The sequence below is a fragment of the Pan paniscus genome, chromosome 10 (assembly GCF_029289425.2).
Source record: "Pan paniscus chromosome 10, NHGRI_mPanPan1-v2.0_pri, whole genome shotgun sequence".
Lineage (NCBI taxonomy): Eukaryota > Metazoa > Chordata > Mammalia > Primates > Hominidae > Pan > Pan paniscus.
Window position 1 is genome coordinate 100,747,956 of NC_073259.2, and position 20,182 is coordinate 100,768,137.

Below are 20,182 nucleotides of genomic sequence, written 5' to 3' on the forward strand. Positions count from 1 at the left end.
TAGGGCCCACTCAGACAATCCAGAATAATCTCATCTCTAGATCGTTAATTTAATCATATCTACTAAGACCCTTTTTACAAATAAGGCCATATGCACATGTTCCAGGGGTTAGGATGTGGACATATCACTTCTGGGGGGGCCACCATTCAAACCATTATACCCCATTCTTTTTCCTAAAGTAGTAGCCATCATCACATCATTTTAAAAGTTTTGTAGTGCATTAAAATAGTTGGTAGTCTCTTTTTCTCTTCTTCCCATTCACAAGTCTTCTTGGAGTCAGACCTGCATATTTGAATTTCTAATTCTAGCTCTGTCATTCACTACAACATTGCGACCTTAGGTAAGTTCCTTATGCATCCCTCTAAGCCTCAGTTTCCTCTGGTCTAAAATAAGAACAGTAATACCCACTACATAGGGTGCTTGTGAAAATCAATATGATAATGCATGTAAAGCACGTAACAAAGTGTCTAAGAAGAATCAGTTCTCAGTAAATGCCAGCTGATTTTAAATTAGAATAATATTCACCAAGATCAGTCTATTGCTTACAAAATGTAGACATTTGAGGTCTACTGGGGGACCCATTTCCAGCAGCCAGAGACATTTCTGGCACCAGCACGTGAGAGCTGCCTCATTGTTGAGTGCTGACACATGGGTGCACGGCCTGCTCAGCAGTGGGGTGGGGGGGAATTCCCGGGATGCTCTGAATTGTTGCTTTCTCAGCCCACACCATGGACCTTCAGATCTTCAGCAGAGCATAGAATAAGGAGACGTTCTGGTACCAGAAGGGAGACGAGACTATTCCAGCAGCCATGGGACTAGTCCCTTCGGATCTGACCAGCTTGGGGCAACGCAACTCAGGGTTAGTGAAAGAGTGGCTATATTGGGGTTTCTACATGGTGGGTGGGGGTGGGGAAAGCCAGTGGAAGGGTGTCCTGCTCTAGAGAGCTGCAAAGTCTGGGTCAGACACCCAGTTATACAACCTTCTGGGTTCCAAAGCTTGTCCTGAAGCAAAGAACCAGAATAGCCAAGCATAAAACCAAAAAAAAAAAAAAAAAAAAAAGCATTTATCAAGGAAATTTGTTTAGTTGTGTTTTTCTAAACAAATAAAGGGTGGCATGGAGTTATACTGTACTTACACGGTGACAATGGGTTGCCAGCCACACCCCAAATAGTTTGCATTTATTATTAGTTTATTCACCAGCTTAGTCCTCCTGTGAGGAAATCCAATCTCTAAAAATATTCTTCCCTGTCCTCTTCACACTGGGCACCCCTACCCCACACAGACACCACTTTGCTTAGGGGAGGGAGATAAGAATTCTGAATTCACTACAGTGATTGCTTCCAGTGGATGGTCAATCCAGAATTGGAGACAATCCTGCATGAATGCCACATTTATTAAAAAAAAAAAAAAAACCCTAATATTTAGAACAGCCAAAAGAAGATACCAGTTCGGATACACACTGCACCCACCGTGAGACCTAAATTCAGTCATGCTGAACTCATTACAGCTATTTGAGTTAATTTCATTCATCCAACGATCCGAGCAACCCCAGCTGACACAGACCCGGGTCTTTTCTAGAGTGCCCAGAAATCCAGTCCACTGCCAGGCATGGAATTGACATAGAGGCACATTTTCCGCACCAATCCATGTCTCTTCATGTTACTGGTGCAGATGTTCTGATTGCTTTCCTAGGTCTCTGCATGGCTACAATGGTGGTTCTTGATATTTTTATTAACTCATGGTGTCTTTTGATGAACAAAATATATTTCATGCCACAGAAATTTTGTTATGCCCTTCCAGAGGCATATTCACCTTTCCAGAATTAGCATTAGTGGGTTTTGAACACCAAGGCAAAAAGTCAAGGTCATGGATCAAGCTGTTCACAAGCCGGTTATCTTCTCCCTGCTCCCTATGTGCAAATTCAACTCCAAATTTGACCTTTGTGCTCCCAAATGGATGCATGATGTCAGAAGGTATCCCAGATGAGCAAAATGGATGTGGGTAACGTAACCAACCACTTTTAACTGGGGGAGGGTGAGCACTCAAACTGTATTCTGCTTTTGTATATACATACAATTATTCATTTATGTTTCAGAACGGAAAAACAAATGCAATTGAGGACTGTCAGTATTTCGATCTATAGGTCAATATGTCTATTTATTCAACAAGCTTATCTGAATACTCGTTCTATGTCAGATTCCATGCTAACAGATTAGATTCTGTGATATATAAGATCCAGTATGAATCTTCAATGTGTTTATTATAAAGAGACAAGGTAGGAGTAGGGAAGGGAAGGGAAGAGAGAGAATTGTCCCTCCCTGAGTGGGTCGGAAAAGATTTATGGAGGAGGAATGTCTAAGCTAGAATTTAAAGATGAATACAAGTTTTTCAGGCAGACAAAGTACAGCTAGGCAGGCAGATGGGAACTACCTGAGCCAAGGCATGGAGGCGTGAAGTGCACAGTGTGTTTAAAGAACAGTACACAGCTAGCTATTCTTGGAGTACACATTCTGCAGGAGTTTGTGTAGGGAAATGGCAATGATCAATCACTCTGAGTATATGTGGATTGGGTTATTGTTCCATTTACTTAACAAATGTTTACTGAGCCCTTACTAAACAGAGGAATTCAGACCAGGAGCTGGACCTTAGGGTGATAAGGAAAATAAGACATGAATCTACAAAACATAGGATACTTTTCATGAGAGAAGATGGTTTCATTCATTCATATTCATCAGCAACAATGGATTAAGTTCTAAATTAGCACCTACCAACACAAATGATTATAAGACATGTTTTTTGTACTTAAAGAGTGTCAGTCTAATGGAAAAAACACATAAATAAAACATGATATTATAATATATTCAATAATCAGTCTAATAGCATTTATTGGCTGCTTACCAAGTTCTGGACACTGATCTAAGTGCTTTATATTGATTAATTTAGCCCATCCTCACACAATATTATTATTGTCTGCATTTCCCAAATGGCAAAGTAAGGACCGGAGAGGTTACTCAAGTTGTTCAACCAAGGGTCACACTGCTAAGATTAAAATCCACGAAATTTGACCCCACATTCTTAACCACCACTCCAGAGGACTATAGAAGCATGGAACAGAAACACATAAGCCATCCAAGAAGGGGTTGGGGAAGATGAATCCTTCCACCCCAATAGTAGTTACACGCTCTCTGAGGTCTCCGGGGAATAGAAAACCAGTTTATAGAATCTTGGGAAACTACCAAACTTAATGATACTAGAGTGTATAACATCTAGAGTTCAAGCTCACAATAGTCCATTTTTTTCCCAAAAATTCCCCTAGATTACATTTCTCATTCAAATTATTGTAACTTTTTCAATCCCCGCCCTCTTTAAATGCTAAAATCTGATTATATGCTTCTTAGATTTTTATCAAGAGACCTATATAGTTGATGGGGAAGCTTCTGACATTTCTCTTCAGGGTCTTCTTTTTCGGAGCACTCAGCATTTTATGTTATATAATACCTTCTGAAGACCATTATAAAACTTTCTGGCTGGATTTGTACACTGCTAATCCATTATGTGTCAATCCCAGTGTCCTGTATGCAATATGATGAAGGTAGAATTATGTTTCTCATTCAAATTATTTTAACTTTCTCAACTCCCACCTAATTCAGTTCCCTCCATCCTTATAACTATCATTGACATTGAGTTGGCAAACAAAAAAGGAAAGTTGTAAGAACTCACATCCCTAATGATCTTCTTATAAAATCAAATCATAAAGTAGAGAAAAAGTCAAACAGGACCATAGAATGCTGAAAGATGGCCTCATCCTTGGAGGAGGAATCCAGGATGAGAGATCTGTGTCAGTAAGGATAGCATTTGCCTGGATGTCACAGAACCCAACTAGAATGACCTTAGCAAGGAAAGAGAGGGTTTTTGGTAACATAACCAGATCCCAGGCACCTGTTTTTCTATTCTGCGGTTGTCTTTGCAAGAGTTGTGGTATATGTTCAGGTTTCAAGATCTATTCCGAACAGCAAGAAGGCAAAGGACAAGGAGTAAACAGAAGAAGCTAGCTAAGTCTGTCCCCTTTGAAAAACCTTTTCCAGGATTCACACGCTTGAGCCTCCATTTAAATCTCATCAGCCAGGTTTGGGTCACACGGCCTTCAGTAGCTGCAAGAGAGTCAGAGCAGGTCAGCCTATGACCTCAGCACATACCATCCCAGACAAAGCAGGGTTTTAATAGCAAGAAAAGGAAAGAGCATGCACATTGAGTTGGCACATTATCTATTATTACAATAACAGTGATGACTACATTCTCCTAAAGTTTCCTAATTAAAAAAAAAAATAGAAGAGCAGAGAAAAGGCAGGTGAAACAGATTACAAAACCCCAGGGAATATAGACAATTGACTAAAGCTGAGCCCAGTGTTACTTAAGTACTTGCCCCTTTGTGATTATCTCCTTAACAGAGATAATCCATGGGCCTGAATCTCATAGTATGACTAGGAGTTAGACAGACTTGGGGAAGGCACCTAGGGGATAAAACATTCCCAGCCAAAGCACCAAGCTGGGAAGCACCATTTTGTATGGGGAATTACAATGCATTCCCTATTTCCAGAGATCAAATTGCAAAGTAAGGAATATCTGGCAGGTAAATGGAGCCAGATCATGGAAGGCTTGTGTTTGTGCTTTAAAAATGTGTTTATCTGGTATGAGAATCCTCTGAGGTGTCTTAAGCCAGGGAGGGATGGTTCAGACTTAAATTTTAGATAACTCACCTTTAGTGACCATTATAGGATGGAATCAAGGAGATAAAAAGGAGGGTGGAGAAACAAGGTAAGAGGCGACCATGTTAATACAATTGGAAGATGTTGAGGCCCTGATCTGGTGGAGACATGGAGGAGTGCACAAATATGAAGAATTATTTCCTTTGAGTATCATGGAAGACTTCTTGGAGGAAGCAGCATTTTATAACTGAAAATGAACTTTATTTTGTGTCTACACTGTATCTGAACAGTCTGAGGCATCCTTGCTTCATATATTTTGTAAAAAATTATGGGATATAAGTTAACCACTAATTATAAATTCCTAAACAACTTGTTCTACTATTCATAAGTAAAACGATTTGAAAAAAGTTTTGGCAAAGGCAAAAAATGTGAAATAATACTCAAAACCTATAAGTAGGAAAAGCCTATATCAAGTTACTTATAACCTCAAAAGTAATTGTTCTCTAGTTGTGGTGAGTATCCAGGGAGCAGGGTGAAAATACAGATACAGAGGCCCACTTCAGATCTACTAAATCAGAATCTCCACGGTGGGACTTGGGGATGGGTATTTATAATTAATTCCACAGGATATGCTAATATACACTGGTTTTCATCAGCAGCATGATGAACCTAATAGGGCATGATACACTCCACCATTACACATATTGACAAGAAAGAGGGCATGGGATCCGAGAATGTGCAATTAAGAGGCAAGAGACGAAAGTGCAGGCAGAGAGGCTGTCACTCATATAGAACGTCAGAACCATGGAACTTGGCTGCAGAGCCCGGTAGGACTTGAGCAGCAGCTAGGTAGGAAAATGGAAAGAGCGGAGGAAGGACTGGGATAGGGAGACTAACAGGGATCCAAGCACAGCCACTTTGGGGGTGGGAGAGTGCTAGATGGCAATAGACAAAATCACGATATCCAAAAGGGTGTGACAAACCTGGTCTCTCAACTTTCCAGGCAATTCATAGCTATGCTTTTGTTGGTAAATCAAGACAAATTTCTTTCTATGTAAATTTCTAACTATTATTTGTTGGTGAAAATATAGAGATTACATTGGTCAGTAAACAGAAGAAATTGCATCTCTGTCCATTAGAATAGACCAAAGGAATATCTGAACAATTCTGATGAGAAAACTGGGAGTCCCTACAGTTCCATGTTATTAGGCAGGTCCCCAGCATGACAGACCCCTTACCAGCCTGACCAATTTTGCTCCTTAGAGATCACTGAGCAAATACCTGGTGGCTTTGGCACTGTTCCCTACTGTGTCTGTGACATCACCCATTTATTTTGTGAACATCCTACAGACACATTTCATGAAATGGGCCAAGGGAAAGAAGAAGGTAGGAGAAAGGAGAAGGGCAGAGGAAAGGAGAAGGTAGATAGTCCTGTGTGATGAAATTTTCTAACAATATTTCTCATTTTTCTCTGGGAAAAATAAAAGTAGCTGACTTTAAACAACCAGCTTCAGATCATCGGGGAACCATGATCACCCCCATGGATCCTGCTGCCTTCTGAGGCAGTATGCATAATTTGCAAAGACTTCTGTGTTTGAGGTCTTTTTCCTAGTATCCTGAGTCAGAACAAGCAGAGCGCATTTGTGTTGACATGTCTACGTGAGCTCTTCTGCTTTGGATTAGTCAAAACCATAAACAGCAAGTAAGGCTGGAAGAGGTGGTGAGTAGATGTATGGGGTGTTTTTGTCATCACAGCCCTCCCCTGCCTCCCAGTCCTTCCTAACAGAGTGGCAGCAGGCAGCTCGCAGCCATTCTGCATGACCAGAGGTGGTCTGAACCATGAACCTGCCTAATTCAGCTCTAAGATCTCTCCTTGCATCTTTTTAAAAATTTATTTTAATTCAGAGAGTACATGTGCATATTTGTTCCACGGGTATATTGCATCATGGAGGAGATCAGACTTCTAGTGTACCCATAACCCAAATATTGAATGTGGTACCCAATAGTTAATTTTGCAACACTTACTTCCCTCCCACCTCACCCCTCCCCACTTTTGGAGTCTATTGTTTCCATCTTTATGTCTATGGGTACCCATTGTATAGTGCCCACTTATAAGCGAGAGCATGTGATATTTGATTTTCTGCATCTGGATTAGTTTACTTAGGATAATGGCCTCCAGCTCCATCCATGTTGCTGAAAAGAAAATAATTTCATGCTTTTTTTTTTCCAGACAGAGTTTCGCTCTTGTTGCCCAGGCTGGAGTGCAATGGCGTGATCTTGGCTCACTGCAACCTCCACCTCCAAGTTCAAGCGATTCTCCTACCTCAGCCTCCCAAGTGGATGGGATTACAGGCATGCGCCACCATGCCCAGCTAATTTTGTATTTTTTTTAGTGGAGACGGGTTTTCACCATGTTGGTCAGGCTAGTCTCGAACTCCTGACCTCAGATGATACGCTCACCTCGGCCTCCCAAAGTGCTGGGATTATAGGCATGAGCCACTGCGCCTGGCCAATTTCATGCTTTTTTATGGTTGCATGGTATTCTATGGTGTGTGTGTGTGTGTGTGTGTGTGTGTATATATACACACACCACATTCCACAGTGTATATATAAATATATATACACACCACATTCCATGGTGTATATATAAATATATGTATATACCACATCCCATGGTGTATATATAAATATATATACACACCACATCCCATGGTGTATATATAAATATATATACACACCACATTCCATGGTGTATATATAAATATATATACACACCACATTCCATGGTGTATATATAAATATATGTATATACCACATCCCATGGTGTATACATAAATATATATATACACCACCTTCCATGGTGTGTGTATGTGTACACATACCACATTCCATGGTGTTTATATGTGTGTGTATATACCACATTTTCTTTATCTAATCAACCATTGATAGACACTTAGGTCAGTTTCATGACTTTGCTATGGTGAATAGTGCTGCAATAAACATATGTGTACAGGTGTCTTTTTTATATTATGATTTCTTTTCCTTTGGGTAGATAGTCAGTAGTGGGATTGCTGGGTTGAATGGTAGTTCTATTTTTAGTTCTTTGAAATATCTCCATACTGTTTTCCATTGAGGTTGAACTAATTCACATTCCCACCAATGGACTATAAGCATCCCTTTCTCCACAACCACACCAACATCTGTTGTTTTTTTACTTTTTAAAAATAGCCATTCTGAGTGGTCTAAGATGATATTTCGGTGTGGTTTTCCTTTTATCTCTTGAGCACAGGTTCTACGAGCACAGGCGGAGCTCTGTGGTGCTGAACTTACCTGGACTTGAGGTGTTCCCCGGGGACCTTCTGGTGTCAGATGGAGCTGCTGATTACCTATGCCATCCACTTCTGCTGCTGAATTCAGGTTCTGTTCATTCAGTATACTTTCATTCCATGCCCACTGTGGAACAGATATTGCCATAACCAGGGGGAATTTTCAAAATATTGAATAATTAGTAGAATATATGCACTGACCAGTTACAATCAGCCTCACCAATTACAACGGGCACCAGCTGTTACTGGAATTACAGGAACCAGCTGAGTACCAGTCTTGGTATTGGGCATTCCATTTACAGAGATGAATAAGGTATGGTTCTTCCCTTAAAATGTCTTCTGGCCAAATGTCTTATCCCAGGCCCAAGACCTGAGACAGGTGCAGCATCCTAGATCAGAGTGCCCTCTCTAGGCTGGTGAGTAGCTTTCCCATTATTGCTGTCATGTTCATCTCCCACCCCACTCCTGGGCTTCAGCCTCACACTGATATCTTCCAACCAGGGTGGTACCATGGGGAGGCAGAGGTGCCGGTGGCAGATGAGTGTCTGATAGAGAGGCAGCTTTAGGGATAAAGCGTCTGCATCTTTATCTCATTTGTGAAATAAAAGAACAATTAGGGTCTTCAGGGTGTTTTCTTCAAGATTCTGGGGATAGGTAAATCAAAGCCTTTGAGAGCTAAGAGGAGACTTAAGGATTATCCATGCTGGTGGTTTTTAAAGTGATTTAGTTCTTAGCAGAGTCCTTTTTACAAAAGAATCCTTGCTTGGAAATCCAATGTATAAAACAAATCCAGGTGAAGTTGCAATGCTTGCAGCTGAGATGAGCCCCAAAGACTCACCTCCAAGACATCCCCAGGAGCCTCAGACACCCAACAAAACAGTTTAAAAACCACCAGGGTCATCCCTCATTCACAAATGTGTGAGTGAGACCCAGAAAGGAGAAGTGGCCTAGTCATGGGGTCAGCTGGTTTGTGCAGAGAAATGGAAATCAAGGCTCCTGACTGTGAGTCCAGTGCCCTCTCTACCAGTCTGCATCTGTTATCATCTGTCATCTATTGTATGGGCAGCTGCAGTCTCCTGTACATGGAGCCCAGGACCACCAGTGAATACATCATAACTAACATGTTTATAGCTCTTTATTTTTACAGACCCTTTCACATCTACTTACTGTCTTATATGATACAGTAATCCAAGTGAACAAACCAAGAGGGATTAAGTGATCTGCTTGAGGACATGCCCCTAGAAATCTGAGCTAGTTCTAAACACAATGTGGCCTTAACAGAGGTTAGTACATTTTAAGAGGCTTTAGAATGCTGTCAATTAATTAACAACTAGAACAGCGGTTCTCAAAGGCTGTCCCGAACCAGCAGCTTTGCCATCACCTGAGAAGTTGTTAGAAATGCAGATTCCAGGCTGCCCACCCCCGAGAACTTCTGAATCAGAAACTCTGGGGGTGGTGTCCAGCAGTCTGTTAGTCCATTTTGTTTGTTGTGGTGGTGGTGGTGGTGGTTGTTTGAGACAGAGTCTCACTCTGTGGCCACCACCACGCCTGGCTAATTTTTTTGTACTTTTAGTAGAGACGAGGTTTCAACATATTGGTCAGTGTGGTCTCGAACTCCTGACCTTAGGTGATCCACCTGCCTTGGCTCCCAAGGTGCTGGGATTACAGGCGCAAGCCACTGTGCCCAGCCAGCAGTCTTTTTTAACAAGTTCTGCAGGTGATTTTGATGCCGGCTACAGTTTGAGAACCACATGCTAAGGAACAAGTTCATCGCTGCTTCTACATCTCACTAGCTGTTATTTTTGTGTGTGCCTAGCATCATGGTAGATACCACACAGCAAAAGATAAGCAGCCTCCTCCCTATACCCCTCTGCCCTCTTCTCAGGAGTTTAGAATAGAGGCCTCATGTTCCCAAGTCATGGTCTAAAGCAGTGCTGCTCACGCTTCGCTGTGCATATGAGTCACCTGCAGATATAGTTGAAATAAAGATTCTGGCTTAGCAAAATTGTATATTTAAGGCAGATAATGAAAGATTGTGGATTCAATAAGGACTCATGAATCTTCTGAATATTTACAAAGCTTTCCCAAGGCTCCAAAGCTAGAAAAGCACAGGAGAGAAATTGGCCAAGGATCAGGGACCCCAATTATTGCAGTTCAAATTGGATGTAATAATTTACTGCCAGGCATGTGAAATCTAAGTGTGGTGAAGCTGATTTGTGCCTGAGGGAGAGTCCACCTAATCTCCCTTTAATAAAGATCGATAAGGTGGTCAAAATGAATAAGAGGATAATCTGTTGGGCAGGTGCCTCCCAAGGTTACAGTGGGAAGGTGCCTTAAGCACATCCTTTGCAGTAAATGCTGCTCAGTTCATTGCTTCCCTTTGGTTGAATTATTATGCACACTCTCCTGGGGGATCTGATAGAGAGAGAGATGGATGTATGAGACATCCATTTTGTATGCTGAATGGTCAGAACATGCCACCCACACCTAAGAGACAATTTTCAGCTTTGGCTAGGTAGCATTACAACTTTATGCAAACAGCATAAAATTCAAAAGGCTAGAATCCAATTGAATCTCTTTCCTTCCTGGTCTTCCAAAGAATGAGGGATTGAATAATGGCTTTCTTCTCAAGTCAAAGCAACTCCTAGATGATGGCCAGTAGCAAGAAGCCCCGACATGGGTGATGTTTTAATGTTCCCTATTTTGGGAGTCTTCATTTAACCACATCTGGGGATTATGAGTGAATGCAGTTTCCAAGTCTCCCATTTGCTCAGGCTATTGAAGTTTGCATGTGATGGGGGGGTTCTGGAAAGACAGTGTGAAAATGAAGGGCCTGTCCTTTTAGCCCCAAAGTGCTTTGGCTCCCCGTCTTAAATAAATTACTCAACATCTTCAGTACAGTTTATAGAGTTCCTTTCAAGCAATGAGGAAAAAGAGTTTAAATAATACACCAGTAAAGAAACAGGACAGTACCACCTTAAGGCAGCAACAGAACACCAACTTTTAGGTTGCAACATTGTTTCATTCACTTGTCTGCAAAAATATAAATATTCATTTTGTGCATTCTCAAGAGAAAGAGAATTAAAGCAGGATGAATTCTGTTTGGCTAATTTTCAAAAAGCAGGTTTTGTAAAGCACTACGATGATCTGTCACTAGTTACTCTAAGTACTCGTAATAATATATTGTCTTTAATTTCACCCAGAATCCAAAAAGCCAAGATGGCCTTTCTCCAAAAGAGGAGTGGTAAGTGTTGCAAATTGCCATTTTTGTTTTAATTAAGCTTCCTGTAGCTAAGAAAGTAAGAAATGGCTGAAGAGTCTCTTCATTCTGCTTTATCTTTGTATAAAGGCAGATGGCACGTGAAATATAAATGATATCATCACATCCGTAGTATTGGCTACGGAACATGCCAAGTGGTGCCAATTTGTGCAGCGAAACAGTGCTAATTGCCAGTGGTTAATTAGCTCTGCAAAAAAACACAAAGCAATCCTAATATAGTGATGCTTTACAACACTAAATTTATAACTTGCTGCTTAGAAAGCAGCTCACTCGATGAAGCAAACTTGCACAAATGTATGCCCCAGTTTGCAGTTAGTGTCGTGTATATTGGGAACATTGAAAAATGAATGAGATCTTACAGAAACAGATTCTGCAAATACACTTCTATTTCTGGGAAAGCCAATTGGATTAATCCTAGTGGGTTTAAATTCATTCTTGGCTCCATCAATAATTGACGAGTTATCCATCTCAATCAGCGGTCCCTGAGACTTTACTGCCTAGGACAAGAGTGGCCACAGTCAAGCCGTTCCTTCTGGCATGCTGTGGGAAGAGGGAGGGAATGTTCACGATGACAACCTGACTCCTGTTTTCTAGGGGGAGAAAAGGGACTGATTTGTGTTCTCCCAGCATTACTAGTTGCATTACTTACACACCACGACCAGCAGCAGCAGCGGGGCCTTATGGACTGTTACTATGCCTCATTCTGTTAAAAATCTGCCCACATGGCCTTGCCAATCAGTTTGGCATCAGTTGCTGACATCTGCAGTGGTTCTATGGACACACACACCTTGCTATTTTTTAAGTCCCATCGCTAAATAAAAAGCCCTCTGAAGTTCCAATTCTAGCTGCTTCCCTTACTGCCCTATGACCTTGGCCAAATGGATTACTCTCCCTCAGCTCAGATCTTCCCTATAAAAGGCAGAAGACCAGTGCCAGCCTCACGGGGTGATTGTAACGAATGCCTTATAATGCAAGTGGAGCCTACCCCACAGCTGAGCACACACAGACACTCAGTCAATCTTGGCCGTATCACTAGTAGTAGTATCTTTAATTAGGGTTTGGAAAACAACTTATTCTCATAGCCAAGTGTATGATTGACTTTCACTTTTTTTCCCAAAAATAAAACGTTTATATGGAACATACTGTAAACATTATGAGCTGCAAATCTTAAATTGTTAGTAAAATGGTAACACCATTGCCACCAGGGCTGTTGCTCATCAGTCATTTAGAGACGTGCTTTGTCTGTTTTTCTGACAGGTCTGAGACAAGGCTTATGATGCAGCCCCTCCCGAGCTCTTTCTTTGAATAAACAGAGGCAGAGCTGGTCAACAATCACATCTGAGGTCTCAGGAGAAGGGGCATCTCCCCCCAGCCCTCCCGAGGGCTTATCTAGGACAGGGAAGCTCTGAGGGCTGCCTGAGAGATAGAATATGCTTTCAGAAGGGAAGAACTTGGCCAAGGAAGGGACACTCCTACAAGTTGTTGGGATTGATCCACTCTTTTCCCCATAAAGAAGCAACTTGTTCTACACACATGTGTTGAGCAACTGGGCCAAGTACTGGGACAGATATCTAAGATGCCAAGATGTCCATTATCAGCTCACAATTGAGAAGATGGGACTGACAAGTAAACTGTGGGTGGCGGAGGAAAACATGCTAAATGGTTGGCACTATGTTGGAGGGAGGGAAGCAATGAGGGAGATACACAAAGGAAGAATAATTAGTGGACGTTTTCAGCAAATGTTTTCAGCAATGAAGAGAAAGTCATTTCTAGAAGCTTCACTTTCACAAGAACACAATATCTTGTTTTCTTAAAATTAACGTCTTCTTCTTTCCTTTATCCTCTTAGCCTTATTTATCATGTAATTCATATCTCTATAAATGGTAATCCACATCAATATAACAAACATACTTCTATGTTGTCATGTGCTTTTCCAATCTATTACAGATTTTTCTTTTTCCTCCTTTTTTCCTTCCTTTCCTCCTTCCTTTCTTCCCTTCCTCCTTCCTTTCTTCCCAACCATCAATACAATATTAGTAATAAAAGCTAACACCTCTATAACGTTTAGCACGTTACCAGGTACTGTTACTGTTTGCATGTATTCTTGTTTATGCATGTCAGTTAACACATGTGAACTCATAAATTCTACAACAATCCAACAAGGTAGGTAACATTATTACTTCTCATTTTGAAAATGGGGAAATGGATTCAGAGAGTTTGACTAATTTGCCTGAGGACACACAGCTCATAAGCTATGGAGCATCCAGCAGTTCCAGGCAGTCTGGCTTTGAGTCTGTTCTACCCCTGATGTGGCCCTGTTCCTTCAACTGTAGGAGTCCCCATCACCAGACCTGGAAACTCCTCCCTCCATTCTCTCATTAGAGCTCTCCATAGATCTTGCCTTTTCTCATTGATTTGTCAACCACTCCAAAAATTTATATATTCAGTCTTAACCTTCAGTTTTGCTCCAGTTCCATGTCACCAATGACTACTGTACATCTTCATGCCACCTACCTCTTAGTTACTAAGTTTGAGACTCCAGAATTAACCTTGGCTTCTCAATTTCTTTACCCTGTGTATCCTCTCTCGTAACCTTCAAATGCTTCTCATTGCCTGTCCTAACCACTGCCACCACAATGGAGGCAAGAAGGTACTAAATGGGTGTGTCGTTTTCAAGAGTTAATGTGACCACTGGGAGAATGGTCTCCTCTCCCCTCACTGGAATACCCACCCAGCCATTTGGCCAGGAGGCTGGTCAAACCCATAGAAAGCCATGGTGAGTGCCCTTCAAAACACGGGGTTGGCACTCACTTTCCCACAACTCCAATGCTGCTTCCATTGTCTCAGCCTCTTTCTTTTCCAACTGGCTGCTGATTTTTTATTTCCACAACATGCAGTCGCTATGGTTTCAGACATCAACAAAAGGCATATGTCCCAATTGCAGTAGGAGGTCTTTAACTGGTTCCAAGATTCCTTTGCTGCTGTGGAGGCTAATGAGTCTACAATAGGTTTCCTCTTTCAGTGCCATAACCCTACCAGAGAAACCAGCCACAGCCCATTAGCACATTCTGAAACTATGACACGGTCTCCTTTCAGCACACAGGGAGCCCCCTACCTGCAACAGCAGATAACCTGTGCCTTCTCTTGCTCCTGAAAAAAACATTGATTAACTTTCACAAAACTGTTTAGATCCATGCCAATATCATGCACTCTGAGGCAATAGAACAAGTTGAAAAATTGTGATAAACATTCATTTGAAATGCAGCCAAGCTGACTTTTAAAAGCCTTGCACATTGTTATTTGATAGCTTCTTCCTGCTTTGGTTGGTAAAATGAACTCTTTAAGTGGGCAATTCATGATGTCGCAATAGAATAGAGAATGAACCAAAAAGAAAATGTTCACAATATAAGTTTAAAAAGCAAGTTGCAAAAGGATGTGTAAATATGGTACATTATACCATTTAAAAATTAATTATGAATATGATCAGAATACCATATTTCCAATGGGTATATAAGGGTGAAGACACATTTCATGCTTTTTTTTGTTTGTTTTTTCTCAAATTTTCTACAATAAACATATATTATCTTAGAAATCAGATTTTTTAAACAAATATTATTAAGAAAAAATGACTATAACAAAAATAAATGGGTGATTCCATTCTAAGGGAAATAGAGTTTCCAGCATATTCTGGTATTCTGTAGCAGAGAATTATTGTTTGGGGCAACTCGCTTGAACACTGGGCTTTATTTTGTCATCTGCTAAATTAAGGGTTGAACCAATATGTCTGAGGTACCTTCTGATGTTAATAAATCTTAGGGTCCAGAGTTTGGAAAAGTTAAGACTGTGAAGGCTATGTCACCCCAATGGGTAGGCGTGATAATACTGTTTGCTATATGACCATTGTGTGCCTAGGATTTTTTTTTTTTTAATTTGTAAAATGAGAGGTTTGGACAAGGTAGTCTCACGGGCCTGTGTCCCCCAGGTCTGACATTCTGTGGTCCTGCGGCTCCTACTAGAGCTCAGAAATGGCTTTGGAACTGTTAGTGGCTTAAAGACAAAATATGCCATCTCTTATCATGAATGTTAGGGAATGAACGAAAGATGCCAAGGCTACCGAAGTCATGTCATTAAAGAATCAATGTTTGAAAATCCTGTTTCTAACCATCTTCAAGCAGGGCAAAGACAAACACAAGCACATATCCGATCTGGAAAACTGCCTGTCCTCTGTGAAAATTACCAGCTTCAGGGGCTATGACTTCTACGGTCTTAAGGTATCTTTCAAACTGTTTACTATGGGGTATGACTTTTTCTTTTCGTTTTTTGGTGGGGTGGGGAAGGTCGGGTCAGTATTTTAAGCTGCCAGGTTACTACCTTGTTTATAGTAAGAGCAAAATGCAAGAGAGGAACCCAGGGCTGAGCAGGGCCTGCTCTCCTCAAACACACTGAAAGCTGGGGAAAGTCGTTTTATCTTAAATAAGGTAAGAAATGTGAGAGCACTTCATAGGCCAGGAAGCCTCTACAAATGTTAAAAGTGGGTGTTACTACTCTTCGTCTCTCTGGGCCTGGATTTCCTCATTTGAAACGTTAAGTTGTTTTTGATAAGACAATTTCTAAAGGTCTCTTTGCGCTCTAAAGCTCTCACTTCATGCTTCTTCAGTAGTTAATTTCAACAAGTTTTGCCAACGGAACCTGGAATCAGACTTCCCAGTCCTGGGTTTAGGGTTCTTTGAGGTTTTTTTGTCAATAAACTGAAAAAGACTCATGATATTCTCAAGCATAATTCAAAACATCATCAATCTGAATTGATTTGAATCTTAAACTAGAAATAATGCACATTGTGCATTTCATGCTGCATATTAGGAGGAATTGGCATCCCGGAGCCCCACAGAGAGAAGCTGTGGCTTGGGTCACCTGGGGAGTCACTGTCAAGAGGGATGCCCAGGGCCTGAAGCAGGAAATCGTGATTTCGGGGGTTGCTTGGTCCTTTGGAACTGCAAGCCAAAGCAAATAGCCAACAGGTCAATCCACTGAGGTGGAAATGTTTTGTTCTCTCTTTTTCCCTCATGTACAGGATAAGACCTGGGATGAAGTCTTGGAAACACATCACAAACTCCCGACCAATCAATTAGACTTGAAAAAGCAGCAAGAGGCCGTGTGGGAACTTTTCACAAGTGAATGCACCTATTTTTTGGACCATTTATTAGTTCTTAAGATGGTAATGCCAGGCTTAATTTTTGTAGTAGATGGAAAATATTAATTTGTTTTTTTGGGCACTTGTTTTCCTCTTCTGAAAGAAATAAAGAAAAGAAAGAGAGAGAAAAGAAAGAAGGGGAAAGAGAGAGAAAGAGAAAGAAAGGAAGGAAGGAAAGGAAGGAAGACAAGAAAAGAAAAGATGGAGAGAAAGAGAAGAAGAGGGAGGGAAGGAAGGAGGGAGGAAGGGAGGGAGGAAGGAAGGGAGGGAGGGAGGAAGGAAGGGAGGGAGGAAGGAAGGAAGGAAGGAAGGAAGGAAGGAAGGAAGGTAGGAAGGAAGGGAAAGAGAGAGGGAACGGGAGGCCAGGTGAGGCTTTTTTCTCCCTCTTTCAGGGGATCGTGAAAATTTTTATTTGTCATTTATTTTTGTTTACCTATTACTCTACTGTCTCTTTATACTTTAACATTGGATGAGATCGTCTAAGTGAACTAGTCCAGTGTCCCATCCGATGTTGAATGAATCTCTTCTGCCTTGTCTCACCAGTTTGCACACTCCTGAGCCAGGGAGCTCACACCCTTCTCAGGCAGTCCATTGCATCTTTGCTCGGCTTCCTCTCTTGGAGCTCTTGCTCCCTCGTGAACAGTACCAGGTGAATGCTTTTTATCAGCTGCAGGGCCACCATTGCAGATATAGGGGGCTACCACCCACATGCAATTTAGTACTGTTGAATTACATGGTATATTCATGATGTCTTTTATGTAAATAGCACCCCTATGGTCGCAGCCATGCTCTGGTGAGGCTCAGAACACAGAAATTTTTCTAGAAGAACAATAGAGCAAGGAAGACAACCATAGAGCAGCTTCCTCCCAGGACCACAGGGGAGGATGGGCCACACAGCTCCCAAGGTTGCCTCTGCCCACCGCACTTTTGCATCCTGGTGACTGTCTTACACAGCCAAAAGGCACTGTGCTGGCAGACCTGAGTTCAAGCCCTGGCTCTGCCTCTGATTTGCCTTGTGACCTTAGGAAAGTCTAGTCCTTCATACCCTAAACCAGGGATTGACAAATCTTTTCTGCAGAGGTGCAGACAGTAAATATTTTGGGCTTTTCAGGCTATATAGTTTTTGTTGCAATCACTTAACTCTGCCATTGCAGTACAAAAGCAGCCTAAAGGAATGTGCATGATTGTCACCCAGAAAACATCATTTACAAAAACAGGTGGCAGGCCAGATTAAGCTCACAGGCTGCATACTTTGACAGTCCCTGTCCTAAGCTGTAAAAGAGAAATGACAATACCATCCCTGGCTATCTCATAAGACCATTATGATGATCAAATTAGTTTTCTTTGAAATCTATCAAGTGCTATACAAATGTCAGTTATTTTCTGTAAGTAATATTTTTTGTCAATCACAGTGCTAAATCCTTAACTTAGCAAAATGTGAACCGCAAAGACACTCTAGGAGAAAACAGAAATTTAGAGACAATATCAGTTAGGATGCTTACAAGAGCATGTAATAGAAAACTAGCTTAAATAATACAGGATTTTATTAGTCCATGTGACTGCAAAGTTCAGAGGTGGGAGAGAATTCAAGGCATGTTTGATCGAGGGGCTCAAAACAAAACAAAACAAAACAAAACAACATTTCTTCCCATCTCTCACCCTGCCTTCCATGGCATTAGCCACATCCTATGGCTGGCTTCTCTTGTAGTCACAGCCTGGTTGCTATCCTTGAGCTAATGGCCAGAGAGAGAGAGAGATCTTCTCAGCATTCATAGCAAAAGTCTTGAGATTTATTCTGATTGGACTGGCTTAGATCACGTGCCCACCCGTGAGCCAAATCCTCTAGCTCTGTAAGGAAGGAATGTGCCAATTGGCTTAAGGCAATCAAGGCCCACCCCTGGGAGTGAGATCAGCTTGCCGCATGGCACATGGGGAAGAGTAGACACTGAGGTGAAAACCACGCTGCTTTTAGGGAAGGGGAGTATTGCAGGGGGTGGTAACAATAAATGTTCACCGCAGAGAACGAAGCCCCTGAGTTATGCCACCCTCCTTGTCCTAAGAAACTGCACAAAACTTTCTATCCCACTGTAAGCTGTCCAAGCTTTTCAAACTGACATTTCCTGTTTAAGAAAAGGCCAATTTGAGCTCACTGTCAAATACCTCAGTGTATTTAAAGTATATATGTACCTTCCTTTTATGCAATCAATATGTTTTCCAAAAGTGCTTATGAATTAAAAATTTGTAACTCATATAATAAATATACTGGAGGACTCAGTATTTTTTTTAAATAGCAAAATTTCTGTAAAGCAAAGAATCTTATAGCAAAAGTAGTATTTCTTCCAAATTGTCCTAATCTATCTGTAGTAATGAGTTCTGTTTCTTACAATCATGTTTTAAATGCTTGGATATTGACAAATTTCCAGACAACCAATACTCCATGGATTTTAAAAGGTCTAAGTGGTTCTTGACAGGTGGCCTCTAGACCAGCAGCATCAGAATCCCCTGGTGACTTGTTGGAAATGCACGTTCTCAGACCCCATCACAGATGAGGGTGGGGGCCCAGCAAGCTCTGGTGTAACAAAGTTGCCAGGTGATTCTGATGCAAGTTCAAGAACCACTCATTACACTAATGAAATAATACAGGAATAGGAATTGGAGAAGGTTATCTATCTAAAGCCCAGTCTTTTAACCCCTAAAATTCTTGAAATAATTTGTCCTTTTGTCCCTTTGAATGCTTCCCGTCTTATGTATACAAAGTATTTCTTTTTCAATAAATTGATCTCTCTTCAGTTTATAGAATGAAGGGCAGGCTATCTGTAAGTGAGGATTGTCCTTTTTTTTGACTTGCTGTATAGTTCTCCGATTTGTGAAATCATCAAATTAAGTAAAAATAACATAAAAACTCCCTTAATGTTTTCATCCATGTTTAATGCCTCTAAACAAACGGAAACATTTTACCAGTTATCAGAGATTAACTCGTTAAATATCTACTTTTAATTCCCTGAAAGTAAAGTATATATGGGTCTTTTGCAGAAGAAAGAGCATATGAGAATACACCATGAATATTGTTTTGCTCTCAAGTTAGTAGTGTTGGCAAGAAGAGAATCTTTGGGATTTCTTTGGCACTAGAAGTAGAGGAAGCCCATTTGGACAGATTATGTTCAATAGGAATGTTGTTAGAATTCACATAAGCAACCACAACTTTCATACTGAAAAGCTCATTTCCAATATGTTCTTTGAAGCTTAAATGTGACCATTTGTCTTGAGTATAACATTTAAACCTTGAGAGTGCTGATTTCTCCATTGTTTTGTAAAGTTACACCCAGGAGGTTTATGTTTAAAGTTCTTGCAAAATTAAAAAACAGAAATTAATGTGCATATATTTTTTATTTCAAAGATCTTTATGAATACACTAAAATATCTGCAAACTCGTGAATATCTCCTAGATGTGGATTTATGGAGACTTTTTGCAAACCTGGAGGAGTTAACTCAGGTGAGCCAAGTAGGAAGATTCATGTTTTAACATCCACTAGAGGACCATAAAAATTCATGCTTGGTCTGTTCTTATGGCTTGTATGCCATAATACATCTCCATATTCCATTCCCAGTCAGGACTTCAGGTTAATAAGAAAGAAGTTGAAATATCCATTGATGCCTTTCCCATAAATTGTAGATATT

General features: G+C 41.0%; 1 protein-coding gene across 1 annotated transcript in view; it reads left to right on the top strand.

Annotated features, from left to right (window-relative positions):
* Positions 1–20,182, top strand: part of PLEKHG7 (pleckstrin homology and RhoGEF domain containing G7) — a 68,692-nt gene that overhangs the window by 17,626 nt on the left and 30,884 nt on the right. The window contains exons 4-8 of the mRNA XM_008977054.4: positions 7,997–8,124; positions 11,237–11,277; positions 15,489–15,584; positions 16,385–16,528; positions 19,902–19,997. Of these exons, the coding sequence (XP_008975302.3) occupies positions 7,997–8,124; positions 11,237–11,277; positions 15,489–15,584; positions 16,385–16,528; positions 19,902–19,997 (505 nt within the window). The remainder of the gene's footprint in view (positions 1–7,996; positions 8,125–11,236; positions 11,278–15,488; positions 15,585–16,384; positions 16,529–19,901; positions 19,998–20,182) is intronic.